At 35.5% G+C, this 19,885-nt stretch overlaps 1 protein-coding gene across 1 annotated transcript in view; it reads left to right on the top strand.

Moving 5' to 3' along the window:
- Positions 1–17,957, top strand: part of CWC27 (CWC27 spliceosome associated cyclophilin) — a 108,497-nt gene extending 90,540 nt beyond the window's left edge. The window contains exons 13-14 of the mRNA XM_062599272.1: positions 1,123–1,226; positions 17,540–17,957. Of these exons, the coding sequence (XP_062455256.1) occupies positions 1,123–1,226; positions 17,540–17,702 (267 nt within the window). The 3' untranslated portion in view covers positions 17,703–17,957. The remainder of the gene's footprint in view (positions 1–1,122; positions 1,227–17,539) is intronic.
- The last annotated feature ends 1,928 nt before the right edge of the window (positions 17,958–19,885 follow it).

Genomic DNA, 19,885 nt, shown 5'->3' with positions numbered 1-19,885 from the left:
TCTTTTAAATTTGAAAAACTTGACCAAACAAAACTAAACAGCTTTACAGAGGTGTTTTACAACATAGGTGGCCAACCTATCGCCTGCAGATCAAACGTAGTCTGCCACATAAATTCAGGCAAGCACCTATTCCCTGACGCTTTCCTTTCCAGGAACATCTCAAGTATCAGCAAAAATACAAGCTGTGGGCTGTGCAAATTATTCTTACAGTCTACCCTTACTTTGAAGAGTCCTGCGACTCCCCTCCCACCACAAGATTTAGGCATGTAATTCCCATGTAATCTAAATCTCCTCTCAGGTGATCAGGAGAAACAAGCCATACTTCATGATCCTCAGGTGCCACCTGAGATGCAGTGAGCTTTGCTTGAGCTGGAAGTCTAGGCAATGTCATGCACAGAATAAAATAACAGATGCACATTGGTATGAGCTTAGTGTGTGCAGCATAAGAATCTGTATCTGGAGAATTAGTTTAAGTGGTTCATTGTATTCAAGACAAAGGCTTTGGATTTTTTTTTTTTTTTTTTTTTTTTTTTTTTTGATGTCAGGATAGAATTTAAAAGATCAACAATGTAAAATATATAAATATCAATCAGCCTAGGTCTTCCAAGCTTGAATCATCTGTAATTTATGCAATGGATTGCTTTACTAGAAGAAAATGACACATTCAAACAGTAAAATTTATTGTCAGTGGTCAGTGTTGTTTTATCAGCTATTTTATTCTGTAAGTGTAGCAACAACTAATTGTTCCTTAAATATGCATTTGATCTCAGTAGTTAATAATTTTGTTTTGTAACTAAATGTTCCAGGAAGAGCCAGGAACTAGGAATGTTTAGGAGAATGTGTAGACAAATATGCTTTTGCATGTCTGGCCAGTACAGTTCAAAAAGTCACTCCCAGTTTTTAGCTCACTGTACCTGAGCTGAAGGTTCCTTTCCCCACAATTGCCATGCTGTACCTGATCACGTATGTGATAAATTTAAATCTTTTTCAACCAGTATGTATATCTCTGTCCATCTGTCTCTTTATCAAACCTATTTCTCTGAAATTGAACTGATCAGAAAAGATCCCTTTTCCATTTCCTTTTATTATATGTCTTCACTAACACCATGTATCTAATTTCAGACACTAGCGCTCTTAGACCGATTTAAATCAAAGTTAACCCAAGCAATTGAAGAAACTCCTGAGAATGAGGTTTCTGAACCTGAAGGAGAAAATGATGAAGGATGGTAAGTTGTTTGGATTTTGATTTTGATTTTTGTTTATTACGGTTCATCAGTTTAAGGAAAAGTAACACTCTTAAGTTTTCATTTGTTTTGCAAACCAGGGTCATCTTTCAGTTTAGTCAATCATTTTTTTCTTTTTTAATCTATTTACTACCGTTTCACTTGTTAGCAGCACATTTAGTTCCTTATTTCTTTGCCTTACTCTTCCTTCAGGGCATCATCATGAATAAATAAGATAAAAAGATTCTAAAATACATTAGACAGTCTTTTTAAATAGAATATAAGTGGTACAACTCAACGTTGATTAAGTGTAAGATAACCATGTAAGATGTATTTTTTTTTAATTAGATGAGAAGCCATTTAACAATTATAGGAGGTGTGGATTGTCTAAGTAAGTTTCTTGTACTGTCGTTCTACAAATGAAAAAGATGTGCTTATTGACGTGAGAAAAGACATTAAAAAAGAGCAGAAGGGAATAGAATATGTGCAATACAAAATACTGTTGACATTTTAACTCAGATTTCCCCCATATTAATAAATGAAAAAGGAAATACTTCAACTATTTAGAAGTTATATGTAACTATACAATAACCTATAGTATAAAAATATTATTTTTATATATTAAATCAAAAAATCTTAGATGTTTTAAAGATACAATCTGTAACAGTTTTTTTTTAAAAAAAGAAAAAAGGTAAGCTGAGCTGCAACTAATCAGTTGTGCTGATGAGGCTGAGATTTTAGGTTAGTACATATCGATCACTTGCCTGTTTCTGTAGTATACATGATGCATCACTTGATTTATTTTAATTTAGTTAGATAAAGCTGCACATATTCTGCAATCTTACCTTCAAATATTTTTGCTTTTCATTGAATAGAGCTAAGACCTCACAGGGGAAATTCTAGGATTTGCAGAAAACTTCAGACGTACGTAGTAGCAGAAAGACTAGCACTGGTAGTATCATATTCGCTATAGTATCTTTAGAGTTCATAGAACAAATTTTTTCCATGAATATTGCCTAATGAGTGTGTGTGTATTTTCTGAGTTTCTTTGTGGGCATTAGTGTAGTCTGCTTTCATCTTAACAGATATCTTCTAATTTTTGTCAATGAAAAAAGGTGCTATCAAGCAGACTATTACAAATCCTGTGATTCTTTCAAAACAATGTAATTCAAGCATGTCATCTTCATTTATCGTTTTGCTTATTTTATTGATTGTTATTGTTTGTTAATTTTTTATTTGGGCATTTCTCATAGCTTTAGAATCTGTTATCTATTATCAGAAAATAACATCACAATCACAATTGCATGAAATTGAAAACTTATAATAATATGAAACCACATGAGAGCTTAACAACTAATATTATCATATTAGTTTCACAGAGCAGTAAATATACAGGTTAAATTTACAGACAAATGAGTCTTGGCCCTTCTTTAAAGGGTTTACTTTGAAGCTAAATAACATGCAAAATGTACGTATTATGCAAATTGGATATAAACACATACAACATTAACAAAATAAGTCTTCTAAAAGCTGTTAATGACTGTTAGAATGGTTTGTAGAGTTAAATTTTGTATTTTGGGATAAGAACTTATATTTTCTTTAAGCTCTTCTTTTCGTGTCTTGGATTGGATGATTTGAGATAACAATTGCAAGTTCACATTAAAAATACTTTGCATCTTAATTCCAATCCACTTCTCAAAAGACATAGTTCTAATTTATATGGTTTATGGTAAATACTAGTGCATGGCATATGTACGTATGATATACACAAATTATGTGATTCCTCCAGGCCACTTTGTAGGTCATGGTTGCTGTTTTTATGGGAAGCAAAAGCCAGCCAGTATGCTTTGCTCTGCTGTCAGGGTGCGTTATCTGAGGTAAAATGATTGCCTCTAAGACATTTTTATGTGTCCACATGAGTGGCCACACATTGAGGTATAATTTTCTTTTTCTGTCAAGATAGAAACCATTACCAATTTGTTATGTTTTCTTTTATCTGGCAAACTTTTCTCTGCATATTTGGCTGAACTGCTGTATTGGCATGGAGCATAGCAGACGTTTGGGCACTTTTCAGCAACATTTTACTTTTTATGCAAAAAAAGAAGAAAGAAATATGACTCTATTGTAAATAGTGTGTATGGTGCTTGATAATTATTACCAGATTTTAGTGTCTAACAAAGCAACTGAGGAAATGTTGTGAAGAGATCTGAAGAGAAATACGTCATATGAAGTTTTAACATGAAATACCAGAATTTTTGCTGAGACGTTCTATTGCTCTGTGACAATGTTTATGTGTATCTGTCTGCAGCAATCAAAATGCAGCTTCCCCTACAAAAAACAGAAGTATCCCAAATTTTGTAAACGGGTACAGCATGAAATTCAAAATAGTTCTAACGCATAAGGAAATACGGAGTGTGCTATGAGAAGCAGTATTCATAAATAAAAATGCCTACAAAAAAGTAGACATGAATTTTCCCGATATCAAAGTACCCCAGAATCGACCCTAGCTGCTCCAGGTGCACACCTGAGCTTTTCGTTAAGACTGCCATTACTGTTCTGACGGTCCTGTGCTGAGAACCACTGCTCAGCAGACGTTTCTAGTTTCTCAGATGTCTTCAGTACCGCTTGGTCGTTAGGTGCTATTTACTTGTTTGCAGTCAATGTAGGAAAGTCAGAGGAGTGACTTTTTTCTTCTGTTTCACTAAGGCTGTGCAGTGCACAGCAGAGGAAACTGATGATGCTGATCCTGAGAACAGGACATAGAACAGCTTCAATAGAGAGAATCCAGCTACAAGAAAAAAAAAAAAATCAGGTGGCTTCAAGTATATTTCAAAGACTGAGTTCTTTAGGCAATCACTATAAAACCTTCCTCTTCAAATGAGATAATGATGCTTAGTACTCTGAAACACCCTCTGACCAAGTAATTCTCCAATGGGGAAAAAAATAATAAACCATATCCCCTTCCCCGTATGACTGTTTATCCAAAAAGAAATACTAGACTATTCATAATGTCAGCTGTACGTTCTTATCATTGTCACTAATTTATAGGAATGTTACAAAGATACTGCGCTGGCAGGCAGTGATCTATAATCCCAAAGAGTAAGGTAGTTGGTTTGGGCTATTAGACTCTCAGCTCTGGGCTGTCTTTTAGGACTCCAGCTTGTCATTCCTCCTGTGAAAATTTAGTATGAGTTAACCACTGTAATAAGGATGATTCATTGTACTTTCTATTATCTGGTTCCAAGAAGGAGAGGATTAGATCTTCTGTTGCTGAGAAGTGAGTCTTTTTGCCAGGTAATACATACTCTGAGAAATGCCTCCTTATTCTTGCTATCAAATATTGCTGCTGATCAGTTGATTTGCATTTTCATTTCTGAAGCCACCAGAAATACTGATTAATCACAGAATTACAGCTGAAAGGGACCTGAAGGGGATTTTTAAGGGTAGTATAATTCTTTTCCATAGCCTAAAGGATCATTTGGGTCTGCAGTTATCCTAATGTTTGTCTGATTTGTTCCTGACGTCCAGTGATGGAAATTCCCCAGGCAATCTATCCTAGTGTTTAGCTATTCCTACCAGTATGAAATATTTCTATGTAATATCTAGTCTGCCTTACGGTATGAGACCAAGTATTTTCCATCCAGTCCACAGTGGGTTTTGGAAAACTTTCTCTTTTTGAACATTTGAAAATAATCATATGAGCATTTCTTTCAGTAGGACAAAATAGAAAAAGCTTTTCAGTCTTTTCTCAGAGGTCCAGAAAATCTTTCATCATCCTTCTAGATTTGTGATTGTTCTTCTGAGTGGATGATCTCTCTTTCGGTTCATCTCTCTTTCAAAGCGTGAAATCCAAGACTAGATACGGCATTCAGCTAAGACTTTGTCAGTGTTGAGTGGAAGGATTACTTCATTTGTCATTGTTTCTTCCATTCCCAGTTTCCAGTCCCTTCTAAGCCTCATTTTTTTTTTTCTTACTGGATGTTTGCCTAACCTGTCTCTGTCCTCCATTGCTGTTGATTTTTCTTATTGAAATTCAGTCCTTGCACTTTTTGAATGGTATCCTATTTTTCATACTATTATTCCAGTTTACCATCATGTGATTTTTTTTTCCAAAAACCTTCTTTACAAAACTTTTTTCCGTGTATGTTTTGTAAGAGTATTCCTTCTCAGTAAGCCTCAGCTAAAGCAACCTTACCAAATTCTCTTTTTTTAGTTTGACATTAAACTACAGATATATACTCCTTAAGTAAGGCACTCTGGTAATTCTCACAAGCCTACATCCTTACAAAACATTAAAAATCTGGTATCTGCTGTTTTCCAGAAGGAATATTGATCTCTCTGGAAGTTGCATATTCTCTGCTACAAAAATCCACCTGTCATAACCTTAGCCAAGATTCTGGGATGTCTTCAATTCTTCTCTATCTGATCTTTGAAACTAAATAGAGGCTTCCTTGAACTACTTTGATCTATTGACATACTTCAGTATTTCTGTCCCTGTGAGAAGTTTTACAATCTTGACAGTTTGGGAGCTCACAGAATTTTTTTGTGGGAAACTCCCCCTCTCTCCCATCATTTTCCTCCCTTAAAGTTCACTGTTCACCAAGCTAACTTAACGTATTTCTATGAAGGCTCCTCATTATGTATTCTCACTCATAAAATTCATGAGATATTTTCAGACCAAACCTGGTACCATTCTGGAATTTAAAGCTTAGTTGTCATGATTAAGTTACCCACAACTGATGAGGAGCAATGCACCATACCACTAAAAACCAAATATATCACAAACTAAACCAAGCGTACAATACCTTGTATTACCTGAAAGCCACATAGGCTAGACAATCTCAGCAATTTATTTTGTGGATTGACTGAAAAGATCCATCAATTCAGCTTTTTCTAAACAAATTAGGTTCTCTGCTGAAGTACCTAATAGCTAGTGGGCAGCAAATATTGAAAGATCACCAAAGGTATATGCTAAACATTTCAAGCAAGAACGGAATATTGCAACCTGTTTCCATTATGGTAATTTGAGCCCTGATAAATGTGGTTTTACGTTATTGTTGCTCCTTCAGTTTGATTTTGATGGAATATCAGGTTCCCTCAGCAGAGGATTTTTGTCTATTATTAATCCCATCAGTTCACAATTCAGGACAGTAGGCAGATTTCAGGTTCATTTTGGATATCGTATTGCAGTGGAGACCTGTAATGTTTTTATTGTCTTCATTCTGCGCCTGTATACAAGTTTATAGTTTCTTCTTCTGGATTCAGATCTCATTTCTGGTCTCTGTGGCTGCTGTCAGCAATGCACTCTACATCCATCTAGAATTTGACTAGGAGTCACATCAGCGTGCTACAGAGTTCATTTCATTAGTGATGCCTGATACCAGCACTTTATAGCTGAAGTATTGCTCTGTTTCCTGGGTGAAATCAAAGCTGCTGATGTGAACTACAAAGCTGCTTAATCTTTCAAGGAGATCAGCTTTTTTCTCCCCAACAGAACACTGTTATGGCTGTAACTAATAATGACATTCAGTCACAACTGCTCACAACTGCTAAGTATTCTCAGGATGTCAGACTCTGAAACTTACTCCTTCCTTTGATACAAAATAACATAAAGCCATTCAGCTTTCAGTTGTGCTGTGGGACAAGAAGGAATGAGTGAGATGGAAACTGGGAATGAGGTGGCATGGTTTTTGCAGTTGAAAATTCTGTTATGGTTGGTTACTTTCGTTGAGTCTGAGTTTTGATTAATCTATATGTAGATTAATATTTGAAGGATAGTAAAATAGGACTTTATTTTTTTTGTTTTTGTTTTTTAATCAAAGTGAACAAGCCAATGGCTGAAAGTACCTTTAAATTCACAGTCAAAAGGATACTCTGAAAATTTTATAGAGGTGAAGGTCTTCCTTCTCAAGCAAAAAGGCATTTTGTATCTTGCTTAACAGACTGTTTCATATGCATGTTGTGAAATTACTAATGCTGGCATGACTATTGCCTTTGTCATTTGTGACTAACTTCTCATTTAAGATAACAAGGAATGAAAGTAGAAATGGGAATTTAATGGACGTGTTCAAAATGCTGCAGATCTTGTCATAAAATGGTGTTTTGATTTGCTCAGTGACATCATGCATAGATCTGATGACCTGATGGTAGTCAAAAATAAAGGGGTTGATCTGTTTCATTAACTTGCTCCTTCTGTGAACAGAAATCTCACTGAAGTTCAGTGCTTATGGTTTAAAGTGCAGCCTGGTTTATATATGTCAAAACCTGTAATCTGCTCCTGGTCCTGAATTTTACAAAACCTCCACTGAGGCCAGTTACATATTTTGACAATACTGCGTGCTAATACTAAGTCCTTTTTTACCAGGATATTTATTGCTATTTCACTGTAACAGTAGAAACTGTTGTATTTTATTCCAGAACAAACAAAAAGTAAATATCTGTGTATTCAGTAAAAGTATTCTCTATCCAGTATTATATTCTTAGTTATATCCTTTACCTTCTTTAAAAATGTTTTTATTGGTAGTATGAGGGCAGTTTATCTTAGAATATTTAGCATTGGTTTTAGTGAGAGATTTGGTGGGAATGCAGTATTTTTTGTTTATTTTGTACTCCTAGTAAAAGGTTTTGTGGCTGAGAGAGAGTTGGGTCTAAAAGTTTTGAGGCACTCTTTCAAATGCCTGCTATAGAGAGTAGGGTAGCATTATTACTAATACTATTACTATTATTATTACTTTAATTAAAATAGCAATTCTAAAATCAGGAAAATGCTGAAGTCTGCTACAAATTTTTTTATATTACGAGAGTTCATTTATATTAAGAACTAAATCAGCGATGCACACTGCAAATATCTATGCTGCACAAATTTGTTAATGTCCTCCAGATTTTATTTCCAGAATTTCTCATTTAATGCAGCATCTGCTATTAAACTTTGCATTGTGAAACTCTTCTGGATAAACACCTAAAATATTGAGTTTATTTCTTTCATAAAGCTAACAGTCTTTATATATGTTTTCTAAAATGCAGTCTCTTTCAGTGCCGTAGTACCTTAGACTGATGATGATGAAATACGGCTTCCTCAAGGTTAACACTAGGATCTCTGCATATTCAGTCACAGAGGCTTAACTGTGACAAACACAGCAAGCTCCTGAAAACTAAGCTGCAGTCTTTTTCACATGCTGATGCTAGTTTGGGGAATGAAAGAAAAAGTGCTGCTGTAATTTATGCCAGTGAGGCACAAAGATGGATTACAGCCATGTTTGCTCCCCTCCTCCCACTGAGATTTGAGCCAACGTTCCTCCACTAGTCTGGAAAAACTGGCTCTGTATTAGGTTTGTCCTGCTAAGGCCATTGATTTACCCAACTACATTTTAAAAAGTTGACAAAATACTTGATTGTTACAGAAGCCTTTAAAAGAATAAATGAATACCAGAGATCTGTATTAGAAACACAATGGAAAGGAGGGTTTCTTTTCTGTTTGGCAAAAAAATAAGTGTTTGTTTGGGTCTTAGTACTGCCACTAACATATAAAAGGAAGAAGGAAAAAAAATCCTTCTGTAAGCCTTTTTTTCCTCTCTACCTTCACCTTCCCTGCCCCCCCCCCCCCCCCCCCTAGAAAATGGTCAAACCTTGATACGTAGCTGCTAGCCCACTGCTGAACAGCCAAAATCAGCAAAGTTGTGAGAGAAAGAGGAGAGAGAGATTTAGGAATGGAGAGAGATTCGCGTATGTATTTACTGCCTCTAGCTGTTTTGCACGATGAAGAAACTCCGGGCATGTGGGGTGGGGGTTTTGTTTATTTTTTGCTAATTCCTCCATGTCTAAGTTTATTTGGACTAGACGTCTGGGCCTTCGACTACTGTTTGACTTAAATTCAGAGATGATCCATGCTTTACTCAAGGGATATCTTGCATTTCATTTACTGTCTGGAAACTTTGTTTTTTTTATTGCTAGCCAACCTAGTGAAGGATAAAGAACTAATCTTCTAAATCTTTAATTGATAGCTTAAGCTTCCTCTGTATCTACACACATTTTTAAGCACCCCAAGATCATCTCATTCAGTGACATATTCAGAATGAGGAGAGGAAAGGAAAAAGAGCAGGGAGAGTGTCCAAAAAATATTGAATGTTTAGTTGTCAAAATCCAAGTAGCCTTTGGCTGGAATCGCTCTCCTCTCCCTGCCTGCAGCTCCTACTCTGTGCCCTGGTGATACAAAACAGCCTGTTCGTGTTAGCTTGGGGAGGCAAGTTGCTGCCTTCTAGAGTATCAGATATTGTTCAAGCTCTTGCCAGCAACAGGATGCTAGACGAGATGGCTCATTGGTCTGTTCCGGTATGGCAGTTCCCATGTTCTTGTAGTAAATGCCGTGTAAAATTTTTCTATGCTGGTAAGCTGTCTGGAACAACATCTGGAATTTGCATTATGCTGTTCCATACCAACCTACTCTACCAGGAAGAGTTGTCTATTATATAAAGCACCCAGCTTTTTTCATGAAGCTATTTAACATATTTTTGTGAAAAGGATAAGGTTATGTTGTAAATATACTGTTTATGTGAACTGTTATTGAACAGGAAGAACATAGGAACAGGATAACTGAATTTTGTATAGAAAAATATTTAATTGCTGAAAAGCATAGTTGTCATGGTATAATATATTTCTGATTCTGATATTATAAAAAAAATCTCTCAATCATAATATTTTTTTGAATTGGATGAGCTTTTTTTGTAGTTAAATTGATTTTCCCTTAGAAGTTTACTTACAATTATATCTTTTTAAGAGAAAAAAATGCTTAGCAACGTGTTAAGCAGTAGAAGAAATGGATGCTCTATTGCACTACTCTTCATTAAGAAAAGCTTACTTTGTTGTTAGCTTTACAAACACTGATGTACTTGTTTTTGTAATCTGGGTATGCCACACTTCCTGAAACTATTCCTTTTTTATTATTTTTATAGCAAATATTTTGGAGTAAAACTGAGACTATGGCATTTAAATAAAATATTTCATGAAAATATCATTAGAAGTATCTGCAAATGTTCTTTTCTGATCATTTTATGCTGTAGGCCTACACCGAGAAAAAATATATGCAGTTCATTTCTTGGACTTTGGAGGACCCACAGGTCGTTGAATACTCTGAAGAGTGAAGCCAAATTCTTCATTCTCCTATATTTATAATACAATTTCAAAGGGCTAGTCAAGGTTAACTGAAGTCCAGAGTCTGACTTTATAGGATATTTTTAAATTATATTTTTGTCTATTTTTTTTTACTTAGAATTGAGGTGATTTCTGTGCAATAGAAGCAATGACATGTTAATTGTTTTTACCATCTGAATACTGAAATGTTGTAGACCTCTAGTAGTCCATTGATTCAAAAGTTTGAAAATACAGCTTTTAGGTCTTGCAGAAATGACATGAACTTGCAAGAGTGTTTATATTTTTGCAGGGGGTGAGGTGGGTTATAAATGGTATTTATAACAACAGTGAGAAAAGAATATTATATTGATTCTTTTACATTCCAGTCTAAAATCTGTGCTGCGTACCATATTCATTAACTAGTGCCAATTGATGAAACAAATATTATCTTGATATAGACTTAAATACTTGTGAAGTTGACTTCAATATGACTAATATTTGTATACTTAGCAATAATTTTCTCAATATTCTTCTCACCATTTTTTTTTTACATTAATAACTTACTTTCACAGAATGACTAATGATTGGAATTTGGTTACACCTGAGTAGCAAATCTTCTTTCCTTTTCTCAGATAGCAAGCTGAATAATTTGGAAGATAGAATGTTCTGTGAAAGCACAAAGAGTTGGAGGGAAAAGCAGTCCAATTCTTAGGAAAAGGAGTTGGGGAAAGAGGAACAAAGGACCATGGACTGGTGCAAACAAGCAGCAAAACAAGGAGAAATCTGTTAGCACCAAAAATCACAGCAGAATCGTGAGGACTGTAGATTATTATTAGGAGACATTATAAAACTTCGCTGAAATGAAATCACATCAGGTTTGGCAAACTAGGCCCAGCCTTGAACAGTTTGTGATTCCGGGGAAGGTTTTAAGTAAGTACCAAGTGCTACAGATGGGTAGGGGCTTTTTAGGTAATTGGCATAGCTCAGATATCAGTGGATTACTGAGAGACAAAACAAATTAGCAGAAGCCTGTCCCCTATACACATCTTTTTGTGACAGCAATGGCTTGTGTGAAGCATTGAGAATGGAACAGATAAATCCAGGTTTGAAACTTCATAACTGCACTCATGCAATCCATGCAACTCTCATTACTATCAGAATCAGAACCTCTTTCAAGTACTTGGGGAAAGAACTCTTTTTTCCTTTTCATGATCTGTACAAGAGAGAGAAGTTTACTTTTCAGGATTGCTATGTGTAGAAATAGAGATGATGGGTTATGTTAAACTAAAATAAAAATGAAGCTGACCAGTGCAATAGGATAGAGAAAAAATGAGGTAGGACCTTTCCTGCAAGCGTTATATTGCACAAACCACTTAATGGTGTTTGTTCTTAGTGCCTTTTGATCGCAGAGACATAAACGTATTTCCTCTCTCGTGTTGGTTTGTACTTACAAATAATTGTTGTTTAAAACTCTTAGATGCTGTTATGGACTGGTGAAGGCAGCCTGAGCCAAGAGGCTCATGGTGGTTGTAGCATCTCAATTCTGAAGAACACTGAAGACCAGATTGGATTTTATTAACTTACTTATTTATTCCTTTAAGATTTTCATTGTTTTATGGGTTTGGCATTCGTTTTTGTTAAATTCTTACTCCTGTTCTCTTGCCTCAAATTAAAATTCTTGCTTACTTTTGTTGTTTGGAATTTTGTTTTATGTGCATTTTAGTAAGTCTCTTTTTCTCTGTTTTTGTTTCTCATTCCTATCTTTTTTATTCTTTACCTTCCTCCATTTATTTTTCTTTTTGGTCTCTCTCTGTTTCTCATCTGTCTCTCCTCTTCCTGTGCCACCCGCTACACTGCTGGAAGTGGAAAGAGTGCCAGTGAGTTCATTCTTCCAGAACAGCTAACACATTTTTTGACTTGGGAGAGAGACCTCATTTGCTTTGATCTGTAGATTCACTCATATGTTTTTTCATCTGTTCACGAGCTACATTTCTATCTACCACCTACGTATCATGAGGGAGGAAAATATTGTAACATTTTCTGTGTGATGTTTATAGTTTAACATACCCATGCATAGTATTTGCAGGAAAATGTAAGTTGCAGATAGAATATAATTTAAAGAAAGCAGTAGTAATTGAATACTTCTCAGTATATTTCTTTTAAGTATATTGAGATGATTAGTATATTCCTTAAGTATATTGAGCATTTATTCATAAGTGAAAAAGAAGGTAGCACATTACCTGCAAGTGGTATTAAACTCAAAAATAGTTGCACTGATAGTGATGATCCATATTGGTTTCTACCCTTTTCTTTTTTTTAGACAGCCTGTACAACACAGGAGAAAGCACTGAATTTCTTTCCACCACACATGCTTGTTTCCCCTTTCTCCATTTTAAACCTCTTGATGGAGAGAACCAATACATACAATGTAGCACAAATATTTCAGAATTCTGGTAGTGGAAATTTTAAAGCAGTCTGATTATTTGCTTAGTTCATTTAAGCTGACTTTAGAACCAGAATGTAATTTTTACCCAGGTTCTTGGTATGAATTTAGATGTACTGTCTCTAAGTGGTGTGTATTTAGTAACATAAAGACCTGCAGCTGGAGCACTGATGATTAGACTATGACAAGCTGTATGGTACTTGTTCTTGGTGCTGGTTGATCGCAGTGACAAAGGATGTATCGCCAGCTGCATGTTTATGCAGGCAGCTCCAGGTGAATTCTGGCTCAAACTGCTTTAGAAGTTACTGCCTCTCTACCAAGAGTTCCTGCCCTCACAGCAGAGTTGGCAGAATATAATCTTGTCCACAGCTGTTGATGATTTATTGAAAAGCTCAGCTGTTTAAAATGTTGACATAGGTGAGCGTAAGGTAATGTTGTGGGCTCTCCACTGAAGTGACTGAGGCACCAGAGGGTTTGCCATGTACAGTAGCTTTTGCAAGGATGGTTGCACAGGCAGCAGGTGGGCTGGTAACAGCCAATAGTAGTGTTGGTTTGATAAGCAAGTGTGAATTTAAGCAATGCAGCTTTGCACTTATGTTCAGTTCATATAAAAGTCACTGATCCGTGCAGTATATTTTGTGTGGAGATCAGCCCTTCATCACTAGTGCAAAAATATTTATAGTACTTCCTTTCTCTTGCAAATCATTCAAAATGATTGCATTCACCGATTGCCGCTTTGCCGTCTCCCAGAGAGCAGTTCTGGGAAGGCCACAGCAGTTGTGATACTGGACTTCTGTTTATGCTACACCTAACGTGACTGCAACCTGCCAGCAGTTGACATATGGTTCAGATCCAGTGCGTGGCTCACACATCACAAAACCACTGGGATTACTGTATATCGTTATCTTTTCTTACAAGTGCCATCTCAGTAGAGTAGTTTGAAAGAACATGTTCTGTCTCCTGAACAAACTGGTTGAGTCTGCCTGGAGAGTAATGTAAGTGAGGTTCATTCTTTGCTACACAGTTGACAAGTATAGTAATTTAATTTTCTAAGGTTTTGCTTAGGCTGGACTGCTAGACACACAGCTTAATCATACTGTAATAATTCTTAAGTGATTTTTAGTATAGTAAAAGTTTTTCTAGGGTCAGTAGTTACTTGCTAGAAAGCAGTCAAACTGATCACTAATGGAATAAAGTAATGTAATAGTTGCCACTGTTTAAGGACATGTAAGAGCTACTCTGCGGTGTTGCAAAAATCATCTTCTGGGCATATCACTAGGCCAGGTGAGTGTCAGACTACCTTTGAAATCCTATGTTGTCTCTGAAACCAACTTAAATGAGTTCAACTATTTCACAGTCAAATGCATGAAGGCATTTAATTTCTGGATTACAGAACACAGTCAGCTACTGAATAATCCTTAATACACTGGAGGAAGAAGGGCAGTGCAGAGGTGCAGGTGTTCCCCCATTACATAGCACAGAGCAACAGTTACGCTGTATGATACTATTGTCTGGGCTGAGTAAAAATGAGCCCTTTCCAGCAATAAATTCTTGCTAAGAAAGATCGCCGATTCTGATTTGCTGCACTACAGACTTGGCCCTATTGCCATTTCCATTAACTAGAAAGGCTAAGCAAATAGTTCTGTGGTTATTTTTTCTTCTAAAGAAAGTCAACAATTTGCACACCTAGATACTTCAGGCCAGAATTGTCAGTTTGGAAAGCTACTTTATTAAAACTAATTTTGAACAAAAATACTAAGCTGCAAAACTTTTTTTTCTAGAATCTTATATAGGAGAACTGATACCTTTCGTCCTTTAAATTTTGAAAACAAAGTTTTTTTTTTTTTTTTAATTGTGTGTCATATTAGTGTAAAATGAAGTGTCAAGAGCTGGTGATAAGCACGAGTTACCCAGTAGGTTCTTGAAGACCAGGTTGCAGGAGATGAAGTCAGAGCTTTCTGCACCAGGACTACAGGCAGGCAGCTGAGCAGCTTCACTCTTCCACTGCACCGCTGAGCATGAGAGAGGGAAGAGAGCTATAAGCTGAACCAGGAAAATTCTTAGGCAACCTGTATTTTTTGCAGAAGTGAAAGGTTTAGTGGTACAAGACAAGGGTTCTGTTGGAGGCGCTTGAGCAGAATTATTATAAATTCAAATAATTCACATGGAAATAGTTATTAGATACTTACTATGTCCCTTAAAGAAGAAAATAATTTGAAGTGTTTTTTTTTTAATAGTCTGAAGTCTGATTTACCATCTAGATAAATACAAAATGGGTATCCCCATGAGGATGCATGACTTGCAAAAATAAGCTTAAGTTTACAGCAGGAAAATATTTTTGAAATCTTCACTACAGTCTGTGTTTATATTGCTTTACCTGTGAGATTCTGCTTCTGAAATTCATTCTGGGAATACAAAAAACATTTTAATATTGGCTTATTTTTAATCACAGCTGGGAGCACCTCAATGGAAAGTTATGAATAGCAGTCAGAGACTGACCTCTTTCAGCTCTGGGAAAGGAGTAAACTTTGCTTAGTCTATAGCTACTGCATCTAATTCTCAAACTAGCTGGGACACTGTATGGTCTGATTGAAGAATTAGAGATGTATTTGTTTTTAATTCCTGTTAGTTGTAGCCTGCAGGTGTGTTCTTTGAAAATATAAGTTGATGAATTGGTAAGTGCGAGTACACCTCTAGATACACTCACATTCACACTGCAAAACCATTCACCAAAGAACACTCTTTGGGGCTCTAGTTTAACTCATGCTGAAATAGAGAGATTTGGTATGCATTCTTAAAAAAAACACACACACACAAAAAAACCTAATGCTCATCCTTAATAAGTTCAGAAGACTATGACAAATGGCAGAAAGCATGTTAACTAAAATAAATTACTTCAGTCCCTCCACTGTGAAATAATGTTTTTATAATTAAACTACAAATACGCAATCATGAGTCACTCTGATGGTACATTATGTTGTTCTGAATTGTAGATATGACTAAGAAAATAAGTTTGGGTTTTACTAGTATATACAGCATTATAAACTACTGAAGTTTTATATATTGGAAACAACCTTAGGAAATAATTCTTATAGGACATGCTCTTAATTCTGTTCAGTAAGAGATGTATAAAAACCCACATGTCAGGAATTGATGGTGCTGAAAGAAAAAAAAAAATCACAATTACTGTTTTTAAGGTTTTTCCAAAGCTTTCAAATAGATTCCATGCAGACTATATCTTTCATTTTTATCTGATTTCTTTAATAGTACTGTACTGTAATCTACAATAACTGAGCTTGTTTTTTGTTTTCTTTATATATGGAAATTCACACTTCAGCTCTTTGAAAAAAGCTGTTTAATTCAGGACCTTTTAAATATTGCTAGAGACTGATGAAGCAGTATTTCCCTTGTGACAAAACTTTTTCCCCAGACTTTCAGAAAAACTGTAGAATTATTTAATGCTATAAAGATCAGTATGCTTAGATTCAGTTCCGTATAGTTCTTAATTTCAGTTGTCCTGTTAAAGTCAGTCAAAGAAATTTTGCAGTTAATTGATACAGAAGCCAAACTTAAGTGGGCTTTTCTGCTAGGCACATTTGTATTCAGTGAAAAATCTCGAATCCAGATTTACTTTTTTTTAATTGAGCATATGAATTTTATAATTCTTCTTTCTCCTGCCGCTGGTTTATAAGTAGCAGCTTTACTACTACTGTATATTCAAGAGTCTTGTTAAATAGTCAAGTGGGCTTTTCATTTAAAATGTAACAGCTGTGGTAAAAAGTGTTAATCCTATAACCAAGCTAAAGTACTTAAAATAAAACCACATCCAGTATTCAGTGATATGGAAAATTATCTAAATTGTCAGTAAAGACCAATAGGTTTACAGCTGGTAAACTTGTGTGTGTGGGTTTTTCTTCTTTTTTTCGCCTCTCTCTCTTTTTCTTTAAGTAGAGCAAATGATTGAACTTCTGTAAGATTTTGTTTATCTAGGCTAAAACTTAGAAGTTTTCTGAAAGCTTCCATATTAATTCCCACCTCAGGGACACCTACTAATAAGGCCAGAGTTGATCACCTTCAGGCTTTCCTGCCACTGAGTACAGCAAACAAGCTACTTTTGATTCGGAATTACGGTGATGTTTTCAGACTATTGGGAATTTGTTGAAATGGAGAAATATCAGTATGGTGAAGCTTTCTAATCAACAACAGAAAAACAGTGGCTTGAACAAAACATGAGTTTAGTCCGTTATCTAAGCTCTGAAAAGCATAACTTGGGCCCATTTAAGGAACAGAAGGACTTGGAGACTTCGCTTCTCCTCTTGATCTTCTCCGTACCTACTTTAGAGTTTTCCATGCAAGCTCTTCTCCCCTTCTGCAACTAACCACTATAGCCGTGAAAGGAAGTCCAAAGTGACTAATAGGAAAACTTGAGAAACACTCCCTGTTCCTGAGAAAATTATTCAGGATGTTAGGGAAGATGATAAACTACCTAGAAAAAGGCAACATAGAAGAATTCAATGTTTGGAATTAAACCCATTAGAGCAAATTCTAGCTGTATTTTTTAAAATGTTTTTTTTCAGAGTGGTTACTCTGTAATATCAGGTTCTACTAAGGGGTGGGGGGAAGAACATTTTCTGCTCTACACAAGAAAAAATCCTGATGTTAAAAATCTTTCTATGCACATCATAATTACAAATCATAACGTTCAGTTCTTTCACTGTATTTGAGCTATGTTTTATTTGTTTTGTAGGATGTCACATGTACTTCAGTTTGAAGATAGAAGCAGAAAAGTGAAAGATGCCAGCATGCAGGATGAAGATACTTTTGAGATCTATGATCCGAGGAATCCAGTAAATAAGAGGAGAAGAGAAGAAAGCAAAAAGATAATGAGAGAAAAAAAGGAAAGGAGATAAAGTAAATGTAAAGGTAGCCGGGGCTGACTTGAAAAGTGACTGCGGTAAAGCACTGGCTCTATTGTAGCTGTAGTTCCTAAAAATATCACTGAATAAGTGTGAAAAGGAATCTCTCAAGAACCTGTCGTCTCATTTTGCAGCAGAGCTATCATTGTTTCTTAAGTTGTGCAGTAAAGAAAGTGCTCTCAGTGCATTATACGATCTCTCTCTTTAAAAGTTTTTAGAGCTATGTATTTAATAAAACAGCCAAGTTGATTTTGGTCTGTATTTTCATTACAGTAGATACTATGAGTGTTTAATAAGCATATGGTAATCAAAAAATTTTCAGGATAACAAACCAAAATTCATTTAAGTAAGCATAAAATTAGAAGATAAAACCCCATTGGCAGTCCTTTGAAATTTTTTGAATATATATATATTTAAAATCATAATATATATATATATATTTTTTATATATATTAATATATATATATATTTTTAATTTTGATAAGGAATATAAATACTTCAGCAGTAACTGCTGGCTTCCTGAACCACTCTGTCACAGAATTAAGATGATAACGCTTGCAGAATTCCAAATTTTTTGCATAGTCCTTAAAATAATCCCTGCCTTCTTGAAACAAACTAAATTTAATTGGAGGATTTAGTTAACATCTCCTTGTCTTGAAAGGACACTTCGTATTCCAATGCTAGTTTGGAAGACGAGATAATACACAATTTTGAGAGTATTATTTCACTAACTTTACCACTTAAAACAAAATTTGAATGTACTACAGTGGTTGCTTAAACTGCTGCAGAACACTAAGCATGCCACTGGCAGACTTTTCACTATAAAATAACTGGTAATGAAGGCTGGTTTGTTAATTGATTCCAGTTCAAAATTAAAATGCTGGTCAGTCCTATTAAAAACTTAAATCTTGTTTTTAAGAATTATTTTTAGTATCTAATAATTAACAACATCTCAAGTTTGCAAAAGAAGATTGAAGTCTTTCTACAGATTTTTTTTTCCCTTCAGGACCTAATACTTTTTTGCAGAAAATAGGATGCTTCAAAGCTCTGCCGTTACAACATTTTTGATGCTGCAGAAGCATAGACTACCCATATGTGTGATAGCTAAAGAAGAGGGACAGAAGTGAGCAAGGTCATTAAAAAGCGTGACCAGAAGAGCGGTTTGCTGATGTCGTTTTTAGAACAAGTTCAGTAAGGTATGGTGGCCTTATCAAACTGCCAGTGCCAAGTTTCTTGATAGGGTTTGAGGTGTGAGCTACATAACCCTGCGTCAGTGGGGAAATGTGGCCCGAATGTCAGAGGTTAGATTAATGTAGAATATTGCTTTAATGTACTGTGTAATCTTTGAGATAAGAAGAAAACGTGGAGGTGTGAAGTGAGTTCCTGTATGAAGCTGTCATTATCCTCTCAAGCTGAGTGAATTATACTGTACCATGGTGTAGAGAAGTTAAGAGGGGTTACATTCTTAAACAGTGCCATTCACAAGCTAGTGAGTCAAAGTTATTTAATCATTAAGTCCCTTTCTACTGGGCTGCTATTGCCAAAGCCAAGAACATCCTTGACACATACTAAGTCAGTCATCTCTATTTTTTGTTTTGTGTGTAGAGAAAAGTTATTTGTTGAAATGCTCATTATTGCAAGTGAGCAGATCACATCGTCTAAATTGTCAAACTTCTATTCATTTCACTAAGAGAAAAGCAGAGCTGCATTTTACTTAAGATACCTCTGGTAACAAAATTATGTAAAGCTGATGTCAGAAGCATGCAATTCAGATACGGCTCCTTAAACTCAAAATCAAAGAAAAAGAACCTCTAAGAAAAAAAAAGGCTAAAACTGCTACAGTTCTCTGAAGCAAACGCTGCCTGGTAGCTAGTACCTCACGTGCATGAACATAGGTGGCATGATTTCTATATAGTTGTAATATAGATATCTAAAACCCTTTTCTTTGCACTGCTCAAGAAGAAAACACAGTGTTTGGCACTTGCTTTTGACATCTACTCTCCAAAACGATACTAGTTGTGCCTGCAGTTCACTCAGATTGAAGATGCATACAACAGTGCTGTATGTAAATAGTTTCTATAAAGTAGGCTTGTATTTGTACTTGAAAGCTTTGCAGATAAGATGCACCTGTTGCATTCAGAGAAAAGGGCAGTATTAAAAGCATTTTAGCTTAAAAA

Source organism: Rhea pennata, chromosome Z (assembly GCF_028389875.1).
Source record: "Rhea pennata isolate bPtePen1 chromosome Z, bPtePen1.pri, whole genome shotgun sequence".
Taxonomy (NCBI): Eukaryota; Metazoa; Chordata; class Aves; order Rheiformes; family Rheidae; genus Rhea; species Rhea pennata.
This window is presented reverse-complemented; position numbering and strand designations above follow the sequence as displayed.